The 13,885-nt window shown below is 51.9% G+C and overlaps 1 protein-coding gene across 1 annotated transcript; it reads right to left on the minus strand.

The window, feature by feature from the left end:
• Positions 1 to 233: 233 nt before the first annotated feature.
• Positions 234 to 10,991, minus strand: LOC100901231 (glutamate receptor 1). Its single transcript, XM_029110537.1, has 17 exons — positions 10,972 to 10,991; positions 10,555 to 10,618; positions 10,145 to 10,303; positions 9,909 to 10,027; positions 9,652 to 9,811; positions 9,252 to 9,567; positions 8,882 to 9,067; positions 8,309 to 8,435; positions 2,761 to 2,883; positions 2,482 to 2,665; positions 2,223 to 2,372; positions 1,983 to 2,110; positions 1,678 to 1,904; positions 1,391 to 1,598; positions 1,042 to 1,298; positions 745 to 920; positions 234 to 641 (listed from the first exon to the last, which is right to left on the minus strand). Exons 2-17 carry the CDS (start codon positions 10,610 to 10,612, stop codon positions 448 to 450), a joined length of 2,772 nt encoding a protein of 923 aa, XP_028966370.1. The 5' UTR covers positions 10,613 to 10,618; positions 10,972 to 10,991; the 3' UTR covers positions 234 to 447.
• Positions 10,992 to 13,885: the final 2,894 nt, after the last annotated feature.

Genomic DNA, 13,885 nt, shown 5'->3' on the forward strand with positions numbered 1-13,885 from the left:
TGCCTTTTCAGTCTCTGATGAGCATATTGTACATATACTCGAAGGTCTGTATAGAAACCGTGATCACTTGGAAGCTTGAAAAAATTATAGGGACAGTGATTTCCATGAGTTTTCTTGGGGTAATTAAGTTTCATTCGGGTCGATCGATCGACAGGTCGGTCCGCCCAAGCCATGGATCGGAATCATTTAGGCGGACTTTTTCTATCAAAACTTCGAATTTCCGCGAGCAAGCGTCGTCAGGCAATCCGATCCGAGCCTCAGCTTGAACGAAGAGCTTCATGTAGAGCGCATACTTTATTTGCCAATGTTGCCGAATTTTTTCGCATCGAATTGTTCATTCACCCCATCTATATGCGCTCGGGCTACAGCTCCGTACATTTAGGAAATCGTGGAGCATTCACCCGGAGACATGCGAAACATCACCCGAGAAGAAGCGAGGGAAATTGCTCAGGCCGATGTAAAAGCGGGCTGGCAAGCAAGTTGTTCATCTTCCTTGCCCCGGATGTCCGAGAATCCTGGCTCAGCTTCTCCGCGAGCTTCCTGAGTGAGCTGTTGGCGTTTGAGCTGTCGCAGACGTCGACCGCGAGTACAGGCCCTGTAGCAGATTTCGAAGAACGCAAACACGAATCCTACCGCGATACCTGGTGGTGAATTGGAGAAAGTCGAGAAATCATTCAAATCAATCTAGGAATGGCCTTGATTGTACGTGCACCGCTTCCGGATGTAATTCGGACTTTTTTTTACCTGCGGCTGGAATCGCGAGAATTCCAAGGAAATTGTACAGATAGATATTGGTTCCCATGACTGGAACTTCCCGGTGATTGTGGCTGCAATTGGATTTCGTCAACCACCATTTCTCATGTATTTTGTCCAGAACCCCGCGTTCGTAGAGTTTAGTGATGGCATCATCGATGGCTTTCCTGAAACATCAATCTAGTTTATGAACCCTCTTGCCTTGACGGGGCTTGACTGGGTCTCAAGAAGCTTGACAGAGCATCGATGGCCGATCTCGGACCCCGGGATCAAGAGGTTGAAACTCACTTGAGGTAAGAATCTCTCGGCAGGATCGCTCCTATCGCTCTGAGCCCCAAAGGACGTCCGTCAACCCGGAATGTGTCGCAGGGCGCTCGAGAGCTCACGAAGTCCGCTTTGTTCGAGTCCAAGAAGAATACGAAACTGCCATTTGAGCTGCGAACTTTGTCGATTCCTTCCTCGTCGCTGTCGATTGGTTCCGAGTGTGATTGGAGACGCATCTTTTCAGCGATGGACTCTAATAGGGAGTCGTTTGTTCGAAGGGCCTGGAATTTGCGAGGAAGCATTGAAAATTCGGCAAGATAGTTTGTCAAGATATTCGTTCTAATGGAGTTCGCTTCCCATATGAGGAGCTCACATGGAAGTAGGTCTCGGCAAGGGACCCGCGAGCGAAGCCGTAATTTATCTCATCTTGGTTGGCCAGCTGTGAGACGTTGGTCAGTTCCGGGTTGAAGTGGCTCGCGCTTCCGTTTTTCAGGAGCGGTACCAGTTGAGCTGTGTACGCCGAGAAGACTAGCAGTATGAACACCCACCAAAAGTTCGAGATGACACGTCCCGCGATTGATCTGAAATGTATAATACCAAAGTTACAGAGACGATCTCGACGATTTCGTGCATGCCGTGAGGATCAGCTGCCGGCATCACCTTGCGTAGTACGAGTCGATGTAGTGCGGCGTGAACGCGTCAACGGAAAAGTTCAATGAGTTGTAGAGATCGTCACAGAACGACGTAGCGTGTTCAACTCCTTTCTTCGATTCAGCGCGTGCAACGCATAAGGAGAAGATGAGCATCAGCAAGAATACGATCCCGAAAGCCGACGCAATCATGATCCAGAGGGGCCAGCCGAAAGGTCGAAGGAACGTGAGGAGCATCTGGAAAACGGGGAGAAATATGTGAACAGAGCGTATCGTAACCGCGACGCTTCATCTCGATTATCGCTGGCAGCGTACTTTGGTGCAGTCGGGTTTCGATTTCGTTGAAGCTAAGGCTGCGATCCCCGTGTGGAGGAAAGGCCGGCTGAACTCGACGACACCACGGAGGCTTTTCGAGGCGGGCTGAGATGCTAAGCCGAAGTCAGCTTGCTAAAAGAACAAATGAGGTAATTAAGTGAGAGATCCTGAACAGATCAGAGTCCGGCAGTGCCGTTCAGGTAGGAGGCTGCCACGATCGAATAGGGAAAACTTAGAAACCTGCCTCCTGGAGGAGATCGCCGACAATCCCTCCCCATCCTCCGGGCGATCCTGTGGACTGCGAACCGACTTCACCATCCTTCGTGACGTGGAACTCGTAATGGATTCCGATCAGTTTGGCGATCTCGTCGGCCAAATCCTTCAGGTAACCTACAGTAGATTCGGTTTCTCGGAATGAGGTCCGGCTCAATCAAGAATTGTCATGTCTTTGGTACTTCAATCCGGACCGTAGTCGATTCTTTCAATGGAATTCACTCACCTTGAAGTTTACTGTTAGGATCAGCGTGATAAACCTCGGGATCGGCTTCCTTCTCGAAGAGGAATGGTTCCTCCAGAATTGTGGAGATCACGTAGGTCCGATGGGGATTGATTTTGTGCTCTTTCTGGCGATTGATCTGAGGCGACGCGACTGCGAATCCTTTCCCGTACTCCCATTGGGCAAGCTAGAAAAGCGGGAACCTCTTGAAGCTCTCATCGAGACTTGAAAATGAACGGGTCCATGGGCAGGCATCCTACACGGATGTGGAATCTCACTCACCTTGACGAGACGGCCGTCTTTGGCCAGACGCAATACATCGACGACGTAGTTCTTTCGACAACCGTCGAGATTGAACTCGACACGTCCACTCAATCCTTGGAGGGATTGCTGAAAGATCGGATTCTGATTCGAGTCGGTCCCATAACCGGAGAGGCAGCCTCATGGTGAACAATCCCGGCTGTCAATATGCGCTTCCCCCACTCATGGCGTGGGAGTGAGGATCCCTCCCGGTTGATTATGTCTTCCCTCGAGTTGTGGTGGCGCATCGGTCCTCGCCCCAATCTACATCACGTTTCCATTATATTCATGGGCGACCCTGGTTCAGAGCGATTCTTCCTCAGCGGATTCCCCACGTTTGCCAGTGCAACCCTCGCGAAAACTATACTCCACGTTATTATTGGAAAGCAAGGTTATTGCGCCCAGATCCTCCACGTGTCCGAGAGGAATGTCTCCGTCTAAACTTTCAGGCCGAACGCGGAGCCCTCAAGTGGAATCATGGAAAAATTCCCCATACGAATGAAGACCTGAGGAAGCCGGCACCAAGGATTTCGTGAATGCCCGTCCCGACACTCGAATTCAATTTCCGCACACGGCTGACTTCCCATTGCGCGCGCAGCCCCGCTTTCCCACGAGTCAGAAATGAGCAGGCGAAATTCGGCTCAAAGCGAAGGCTTCTGGTCGGAGCAATCGAACACCAATGAATCTCCTTAATTCCATCCGTCTCGCGGCGAATCGGAGCTCATGTATCCCGATGCAAGATCTTGGATACAGGCTAAGATATCGGATTCGACTTTGTATCATATCCTGATGAAAACATGCCCTGTGCGAAGTCAGCGGAGCCCGGAAGGGCATCCTCTGGAACTGCACGCCGTCAACTATCGGAGAAAGCAGTCGTTGCTTCCGGGTTCAGACTTTCCCCCTAGGGACCTTGAGTGATGTCCCGAGATAGTCAGGGAATCTCTTTGTCAGAGCGAGCTCACTGATCATGGTCATTTAGTGGTAGCGAGTAAGTCTCGGATTCGCCAGCTGACCGCGATTGACGTCGGCAATGATAAATCGCTCCCGCGCCACTCATGGCTGAGTTCGTGTATTATTCCTGTCCGAACGTATGTGGAAGCACTACGTATCGCCGTAGTCCATACGTATTTGTCAACGTTGCGTCCCAACATTGTTGCGGAGCATTGTTCGCTCGAACATTGTTGCTACTTGGATTTTCCGCTGACCTATGGCATCAGGAATCTTCGAACCATGAATCTTCGCCACGTGCTGATCTCGCTAGAAACTTCTCGTCCGAATCGGGCGCAAGGTCTCTCTCACTGATTTCGCGCCAACGGCGCCTATGATGCAGACTGTGGTTTCCTGGTACCGGAAGAACCGAAAGTCTGCTAGCCCCACAGAGAGCTCTCCTCGAGCTTCTAGTCAGCAACTGCGGGAAAAGACTTCAGTAGAGGTACATAGCATTTATCGCCAGGCTCTGGTTCTGCGCAGTGAGGGCCGACTCCGTCTCAAGTCAGCAATCGCGACTGCTGCTACGGACCCGTCTGCGTAGTCGAGGTGATCGATAGCCAGAATTCATGGATGCCCTCAGACTTCCCGGCTTGAGGAATGCTTCGATTGTTGATACAGCTCTGCCGTCAATAGATATACGAATTTTCCGAGCCACAGATCTTGTTGCCAGCTCATTCTCCGGACGATCTCAAATCGTTCAAGCGATGCATGATCATACTTGGATCATCATTCCCGGCGATTCGCTCCCAGCGAGGATACTGACTCAATTCCTGACTCTGATCGGCCGGGACGGGCTCGGCGCTTAGAATGACCTTGAATCCTATACCGCTTGAATGGGTGCTCTTGACGCGGAAATGCGGTCTTCGGAGAAAATCGGAGCGTGGGAAAACTTTCCCGCCAGGTGCGTTTTGCTGCGGTACTCGCTCTCCGATTTCAGACTTCTTACGCCAATCGAACGGCTCGCTCGAAGACCGTCGGGAGGGGGCCGAAAATATGGCGCGATAATGGTTTTGCACATCTGATGCAAACACAATCAGCCCCCCATCATGGCACGGGCGCTCTTCTGAAAGAAGAGAAGCCAATTCTCCTCATCCTTGCGGAAAGCTCTTGGGGATTTTCCTCCCTCGCCGATGGTCGTGCTCACGACTCGCTCCGTTTCGGCCAGATCCGGGCTGCGGCTCAAGACGAGTTCTCTTTCTCTAGGGTTATTCGCAAGCCTCGCGAACACCCCGATTTCCAGGATGACCTCCGTTCGAACTCCCTTTTCCGAACCCGAGGACGCCCCCAATCGGAATTGACCGTTAGCCCATCGAAAACACAACATCGGAACCTCATGATAAAAAGACCCGTAGGACGCATTCCATTACCCGCTTTATCCCTCATATCCCGATTCCGAAAACTGAACGGCTGCAATAGTCGCGCTTGAAAGGCAGTCTCTTTATTCTCCTTTCCACCGGTTTTCTTTCGAACTTGAGTTTTTGTACTATACATGGATACAAACGACGGTATAAAGAATTGTTGTCGAACCCTAGGTAGAGGGGAAATATACAGGAACGACAAATCACGTCCAAAGCAGACAGATAGGTACCTAGCTGAAATGTCCTTAGACGTCAAACAATTTTTAACCCGCAGGCCGTGATTGGCTGCGTGTGGCAATTGTTGCGTACCAAAATTATCCTAGGGATTCCGTCTCCCACAATAGTGCCGATAGTGTGAACTCTCAATGATATATTGTTCACCACGCCCACAATCAGACTCGGGAGGAAATTTCCGATAGGCAAAGGAGCGTATCACGCACGAGCTCCCAGAAATAAGTCGCTGACAGAAGTCGGATACAGCATTTGGTGTGACCCAACGAATACTCATCATCAAATTGTGTATACCGCGGCAAAAGAGCCGGAGGTACGTTCATCCTGTGCTTCGAGAAAGGATCACGCAATCCTGCCTCCTGCGGGAAACAGTCTGTACGTCGGAGTAGCTAGATGTATAGGTTTCTACCATAATTTGTTTCTTTGTCGGTAAAGAGATCGGTGGAGGCGATGCGTCCTCCCTTCGGGCATCGGAGACAAAGCCATTCTGCGTTCAACGCCTGCCAGATCCTTGGCGTGGTCTCCTCCATGACGTTTCGCCCTATGCGACCCCTTCAAGCGAAGTTGGCACTGGAATTTCACTATTCGTGCCTGGAAACGATCGTCGGCAACCTCCGACCCTAATGAACCAGGCAGCAGTTTCGGATATTCGGTGACCATCACGAGCTCCTCGGAGCAGGTTTCAACGAGGAGTCGTCCTTGCTCCTAAGGGCGCGTCGTAATTTATCGACGAGCTTCGAGTGGAATTTGTTCAGAGAGCCTGTGGATGCCGATTGCGGCACAACGTTGGCCGTGGTGGCGGAAGTGCCGTGCTCTGAACAACGCGATATCCTCCTGATCCTTTGGCTCTGTTGAGCTTGCTGCTGGAGTTCTCCATTGCTCACCACGGCTCTGAGCCGCTCATCAAGATCGCTTCCGGGCGACGAAGACAGCGAAGTCGGTCCCGAGTTCCCGCCCGGCGACATAACCCGAGACTTGTTCGAACACTGGGAAGTTTTCCTTGAGCGCGGCTGCGATGAACCTCCACTCGCAGGCGGCTGGTAGATGTCGAAGTTGTTCCTCATCACGGGCATCATGAACGCCATATTCTGGCTGGTCTTCGGTGGCTCGGCGACAGTGGAATTTTATTGGTGTCGACACAAGCGATTTAAATTCACTCGGAGCTACTCCTGCTGACCGTATGCTTGCTCTGAGGCCCGCCGCACTCCACTGGTCTAGTGAACCGAAGTCAAATGTTTCTTTCTTCCGAGAATCATGAGCCGGATGGTGTTTGTTCAGCTCGAAGAGATTCCTTCTTTGCTCACTCGCAGAACCGTCAACACACCGTCTCAGAAGGAAACAACACGTGACGCTTTTCACCGGTCAAGTCCTTTTCGTCGACGAGGCTCAAGCCGAGAGCTCTTTGCCCGCGCTAGGCAAAGTTCAGAGACTGAATGAGCCAGTCAAACTCGTGGGAACCTTCCACTGGCTTGTGGAATTTTTCCATTGCGCGCGCATCTCAGAGCCAACCGTCGGAGAAAGGGCCACAATCCACCGAGGGAAGGGACTCGGTCGGCGGCACGTAGCCTGAAGCCGAGCCTGCCCGCCTGTCAGACACCCAGCCAGCCGACCAGCCATCCAGCCAGCTATACGACGGCCACGAACGAACGAGCCCACACTCACAAACTCACGCTCAAACTTGACTCAGGGCTCGCCGCACACGCGTCCGTCACGTTGCTTTGTTTACCCATGGAAGGCGTGGCTCTCTCATAGGGTTGATCAGCTTCTATTTTACCCATGATAAGAATATGTACTACCTTTCTTCGCTCCGAGATTCATTTCCGGAGGAATATACCTATTAAACGTCTGGAAAGACCCGGAGTTTCGTCTCCTCCGTGTGGTCGGAGGCGAATACTCCGAATCGAGCTTTTCCCAGAGCTCTCTTTTGCCGACTCGGACATTCAGGAGCCGCTTGTGGTCGTCGACGGCTTTCGAAACACGGATTAGCGGCAGCGCTCGGCACCTGACATGGTATCCATTCGAGGCAAATTTCCGAGCTGAGAGAGACCACTGTGGTGCGTCACCCTTCGTCAACATTCTATACCGTTATGTTCGGACTCGCTCTGGAATAAACGCCGCGCCGTGGTGCGTAGATAGCTTTCATAGTCACGAGGGGGAATTTCCATGAGCATTTGATGCTCGAGCTCATTTCCCCGTGTGGCGCTGCTAGATTGATCGCCATTCCATTCAAACGTCGGTCGAATGCCGAGAGGCGAATGAGTCGCCTGCGTTCGATTGCGACAAGGTGTCAGGCATGATATACGGAAAGGGTACGGTTCCCCTGCCGATTAAACACTGGGCTAAGCCTCCTTCTTCCTGAGTACGCAAAGAATACGACCTGGAACTAGCTCAATGTACGGAACTTAGTGGACGCCTTTCAGGCCCATCGTGTCCGGAGCATCAATCGGGACTCCTGGCCGGAACCCGATCCCTAGTTGCTTCCCTGACCGGTCTGCCCAGTTGTCCGGTCTGACGTCTAACATCCGCGGCTGCGATACTTAACGAGGGGATCTTTCAGAGGGACTCCTTCACTTTCCGTTCCACGAGCCAATAATCTCATCGAGATCCAGAGGGGGCTTTTTTCAGGAGCTAGGGGGTGACGCTCGCAGAAGTATCAGTTCGAGTACTATTACGGAATAACGTTCGAAGATAGAGATCGACTTGGATTTGAGAACGGAATCTCGAATCGTCCGCCGCCTGGGAGAACGCAAGCCCACCGGGACCACCATTGGAGCTATTCCTGGAAGCACTGGATTACGAGGACCCCAGCTACAATCGGCGGCAGCTCCAAGCGACGGATCTGTTCTCCTGAGTTTTCATGGCGCCGCGCCGGTGCGGAATTAGTCCGGCCTTGGGTCTGAACTACGGCAAAGGGAAGCTTCCGACTTCGCAAGAGATTCCAGTTCACTAACCTGCTTCATGTGTCTCCCGATCACGTCTCCGAGTTCGAGCGCAGCGCTAATCTTGTCCACATCGCAGGTCGCAACTTCCGTAGGCGGATTGTCGATACGGAGGAAAGCTTCGAAGATTTCCGAGTGCCTGAAGAGTCAGAAAATCCTGTGAATCGTGGTCCTCCAAATGCCTCACGGAGAAATCTTCCGCGAGGAGTGCCTCAATCTGTTGATTTGCGCTGTCACGAGACCGCTCAGACCTCAGACATAGTGCGCTCGCTCTGATCGGAGTCAATCCGACCATGATTGTGCGATGCAGTCTCCGGTCGTTTCGGCTCTCATAAGCTCGGAAACAGGTTTGTCCGATCGTTTCTGACTTCGGGCAGACCGGATCGGTCAGTAGAAATTGAGCAATAACTGAATCGTCATAACGACCGGTGCCATACCGTTTCGCACCCGGCTGTATCATCAGACCAGTTATCTCTGTCCGTCTATCCTCGTCGTCGCACCATATCGATATTCATCACCGTGTTTAACGTGGGGATCGGATAGCACTGGGCCCGTACAACCACGACATAGAAGCTGACTACTTACTTGCGTGGTATTTGTCCGTTACTTTTCAATTCCTTGTAGGTCGACACGATCACTTGACCGGCATCGTGGATCAGAGCTTGCTCGACGGTGAGTTTTTCTTCGGTGATGTCGGCCCATTGGGACTGCTCTCCACCGCGTCCGAGTCTGTCGAAAAATCCACGGAAAGCGTCTCCGAGCCCGGTCAGCCTAGAATGAGATAATTTCTGTCTTCAGCTGCCAGACCAGTGAAGCACACGGCTCCAGGCAGTGTGTCTTCGGAGCTGGGTCTCTTGTATATAATCGAACGGAGAATATACGCTCGACTCCGATATATACATGTATGTAGGCACGGCCTCGAAGTATGCACGGTCGAGGAGCAACTGTTACGTACTTGAGAACGGTGATGTTGACGATGGAGAATTCGGGAACACTTTGCTGGGTGAGCTCGTTCACTACCGGCTGGGCCAGAAGGAAATGGAAGTTCCGCTTCCCGACATGCGAGTCTCGTGCGTGCTGTGTGATGATCTCCTTCGCCTTCTCGAAGGGGACGTCCAGGACAACGTATTTATTCGAGTCTCGATCAGCATGATCGACGGCTTTCAGGAAATCGTTCGCTTCTTTAGCAACACTGACACGCTTGGCGTACCGCATTGTCACGGGGCCCGTCTTGTACTTGTACGAAAGGAGTCGCTGCCATTTCTGAGTGCCTGCCGCAGTGGAAATCACGTCAGAATCGCCGGCTCCCAGCTCGTCAACGTGAGCTCATCGAATTTCGGCTCGTTCAAACTTACCGGAGTCAGAGTCGTACAGGAAGATGAAAGACGACCATTGGAAATGGTCGATGGTGTCTGCGATCGCCGGTATGACATCCGGCATCAGAGAGAGGCTCAGCTTGTCAGAGGGCGGAGTGTACCTCCTGGCCGTCGAAACCAGATCTGAGCGGCAGTGATCCTGAGAGAGATCCTCATCGTTACGTCATGTCGACTGCTTCCGATTCGAATATTTTTCATGAGGGTGAGAATGACGCAACGATTTTCCGTAAAGATACCTGATAGGAGGTTGTGAGGTAGTTGACATTGGTATTCTTGAAAAGTCCTTGCAGCACTCTTGAAGTGAGCGGTGATGAAACGACCACGCTGGTCACTTGATGACGGAGCTGAGTGCACACTGAATTGCAAAAATGGAAATGAATAATTCGTCCCCGAGAAATTTCCGGAACCCGGGGTTCGCAGAAGTCGTGGACGTTGCTAGGTTTTCCTCACAGTGGAGGTATGATCTGCTTACATTCTCGTGTCACTGAGAAAACGTCGTTGTTCGCTACTTCGGCGAAGAAGGAACCCACTTTGAAGTCTCCGTCAGGTGAGGGGCGCGATCCATTGAAGGGTGAGACGACCCCTTCGAAGATTCGTTGCACGGGCTGAGCTTTGGGTGGCAGAATCACGCCTGTGGGTGGAGTTGAAAGCATTGGGTGACGATTTGTTGTATCGAAACCCATATCGAGGCAGAGGGCGACTCCAAGCCCTGGACGTTCCTCGCTGATTTGAACTCATAATAGCTCTATGCGATCCCCGCTTGCTCGGATCTCCGATTTTCATTTGGGCTCTTCCTTCGAGGGAGCTCCCTCTAGTCGCTCTCCTGATATATGTGGTCGAGATAATAGATAATCGAGAGTATTATTAGCGGAATGTACTGACCGATCTTGACGGCATGAGCGCACCCGATGAGCAGTAAACAGAATGCTAACCTCCGCATTTCAACCTGGAATCGGATCAGAGTATTATGATAACCCATCTATCTGAACATCCATTACTCGCCGGGAGATCTATGATCTATCAAAATTCCGAATAGATTGTGCAATAGTAGTAATCTTCTCCTCAGATCCCTCCTCGTAGCACGAGGGAGGCTTCAAGACCAGGTGCTAACGTCGGCGTCGCGTGTACACGGTTCGACGGACCCCACTCCGTTCGAATTCCCACTGAATCGCTTTCGATCTAGTCCTGAACTTAGGGGGCTTCTTCGAGGCTCAGCTGGTGGCTGTCTCGGGACTCGGCCCGTAAACAAATTTCGGATGTCGCAGCGCTTCAAGAACAATAATTGAAAGATCAACTCACTTTTGGCAGTGAAAATCCAAAGATGCATCAACTGGGAGGAGGTTGTGTTGAAGCAGCACGCGCGCTCTCGCTCCCTTCGCCTCCTGTGCTTGGGAACGATCGGAGCTAGTCGCGAGGTGGCGCTGTGGGCCTCTGTCCATCCGCCGACTGCCTGGGTTCCGGACTCGCGAGTCCCAGGCACCATGGTGACAGCGAATCACTCCCATTCCCGAGCTGCCATGGAGCAAAAAAAATTATGCGCTTATTCCGGGCCATGGACCACTCGAGGTTCGGTTTGGACGCAAGCGGGCGCTAGGGAGAGGACGGAACTCAATCAAATATCACAGGAGCCAAGCTGCGAAGCAGATATAATCGGAGGATTTTCAATTCTCGACATCGAGCTAGAGCCTCGGATTGCGGTGAACAACATTCCTCTCGATCGTCCCCAGATCCCGTGAACGATGATGTGAATTCGTATATGAAATCGGCTCACAATTAGCCCATGTGAATCTTCCGATATCTGCAATGACCGACTCTTATTGTCCCGGCGTCGAGGGCGGACGAAGACTTCCATTCCGCTGAAACGAGAGGATTTGATCTCTTTGAGATGCACATTGGTGAAGCTTGATTACTAGAAGCCAGGATCTTACAGAATTTCACCCGATTAGCGTTCAAGGATTACCTCATTATTCTGTAATCGCTCCATAACCGCATATAACTGTGCGATCCGCATTCTCTCTTCTCCGTTCGTCTATCGGTAGCGTAAGCGAGACTTTATCAGCAAAAGTTGGGTTATTTTTAAACTCGCAACGATTCATGCCGTCATGATACAAGCAGACCTCATGTGCGTAGTATTTTATTTATTGACTCCTTCTGAACTTGGGAATCGCATTCTGTGGCGCAAACGTGTGATCTTGGGTTGACAGTCACAGAAGCCGGCAGCGGATGGAAACAAGCGGAGCTGCCGCTGTCGCTTCACCCACTTCACCTTCGTCAGTTGACCTTGCTCTCTGGAAGTTCACGAGACATTTTTACTCATCCGAAGCTGCGAATCGATCACTGACAGCGATCAATAGTGTCCGCGATAGATTTCGATCGAAACTTCTGATTTCCCGTGATTTTTGCCTCCGAATTTCCAATTGGACGCCGGCTGAGAGGAAGTTGCCCTCTCGGTTCATCCTCATGGGGCCCGGCGAGGAGCTCATGGAATAGACGGAACGATTCCATTGATCGATGTCTCATACTAGGGGAGACGAACGAACGATTTACTTTTGGCTCTCATACCCGGAATGCTTTCGAGAAACGACTGCGGATTGAAACCAAGCCAGTGCACGTTCCACGACGGAAGTCCGCCTATAGTCAGCCAACTCAACCATATCAGTTCTTCATATTATGGGTATGGAATGCGTATTTCTTCACCGCCGGAACCGCACAGGTGACACTTGACCTCCATGAACGAGTGACAACGAACGTCTCTGACAAAACCGATGCGAGCTTGAGGGAGGGCCTGATGCATATCGCGAAAGCGTACCGAGAAAAATCTCGCGGAGAATCACCACTCACGTCGTCGGGCTTCCCGTGTTGATATCGATCTGCAAACTCGAGATACATATGTCGGAGACTCGAATACACCGAGATGAATTCGTCCCCGTCGCTGACGACGCGTTCTTTGAGGTCCAGGCGGATGGAATAAATCTGTACAACTCTAGACAGCTCGTCGATCGCTGGTCATGTTCCACCCGCCTCCCGCTCTGGGTGCCTCCGGTTCCAGCTTTCGGCGACTGCTTGTCCTTCATATGTTTCCCAGCCGCGAATCAGAACTCTTCTGGCAGAGAATCTCAATAAATCGTTCGCCCTTCCGTGATAGATGGGACCTCGTGGAGAAACCTGGTGGACCGCCAATACCGAGCGAATCGAATTTCGTGAGCTCCTCAATATCCACCAACTGGGGCCCTCAGACTCCTTGGAGCTGGCTTTTGATCTTTCTCCCAGCTAGAAACTATGTGTCAATTTGCACGACGACAGAGCTACATATTGGGGACCCCGAATGTTTGAGGGACGCGGCCAGTCGATCTCGTCAGGCGGTGACGCTCCTGTGGAATATGAGAAACTCAAACGAAATTCAATCTGAATTGCAGTGAGATACAATGAGTATCGGACTCGTCCGCGACTTCATCTGGACGACTTCCAGCAGACAATCACTTGTTGGAAGCGGGGTTCGGGAATTCCGTTAGAAGGGCTTGAACGTTTTTTTCTGCGAGCCATTCTTGGAAATCCCGTCTCGCCTCTGAGTTCGGCCGCCACGCCGTCAGGAAGCCGCTCCCATTCAGGGTGGAGTCGTGAGAATACGCTAATGATTGTTCTGTGTTCTTCCAGTGGCACCCAACGAATTCTCATTGGCGAGTTCGCCGATTGTATTCGCAGAGACCGCATGACGGGATGGAAGACACGCGGTCGGCCTTCGCTGAGCACACCTCGGACTCCGTGTGCGAATCTCCGATATGAATGTACCCAATGTCAGCGAGTTTCACTTCACGATGCGAAGGACGCAACTCGAACGGGAGGCAGCCGCTCCCGGGAGGGATCGTGCGGATTACGAAGCCCCTGTGGGGGTTCCGGTCAGGTTTTCACTCTGGGGATCCCTTGTGGCTTCCATCAGGCAGTGGCGTGCGCGAGGGGGGGGCCAAGGGGCCATGGCCCCCCCCAAGATTTTCAGGTCCACATGGTTTGAGTGGAGGCGTGGGAAAGGATTCGAATGTTTTGCGTGTACATATACGCGTATGTGTAGACGGATGTATCCACCATCCATCGAGACCTGTGGCGCTTGACTCTCCGCGCAGCTGCTGGTGTCGACTGATTTCGAAGAGGAATGATTTTTCTCTCTAGAGGCGGGAGCGAATGACCATGACCTAATTTCTCTGTTTCTGATAAGTGA

The sequence above is a fragment of the Galendromus occidentalis genome, unplaced genomic scaffold, assembly GCF_000255335.2.
Source record: "Galendromus occidentalis unplaced genomic scaffold, Mocc_1.1 scf7180000075420, whole genome shotgun sequence".
Taxonomy (NCBI): Eukaryota; Metazoa; Arthropoda; class Arachnida; order Mesostigmata; family Phytoseiidae; genus Galendromus; species Galendromus occidentalis.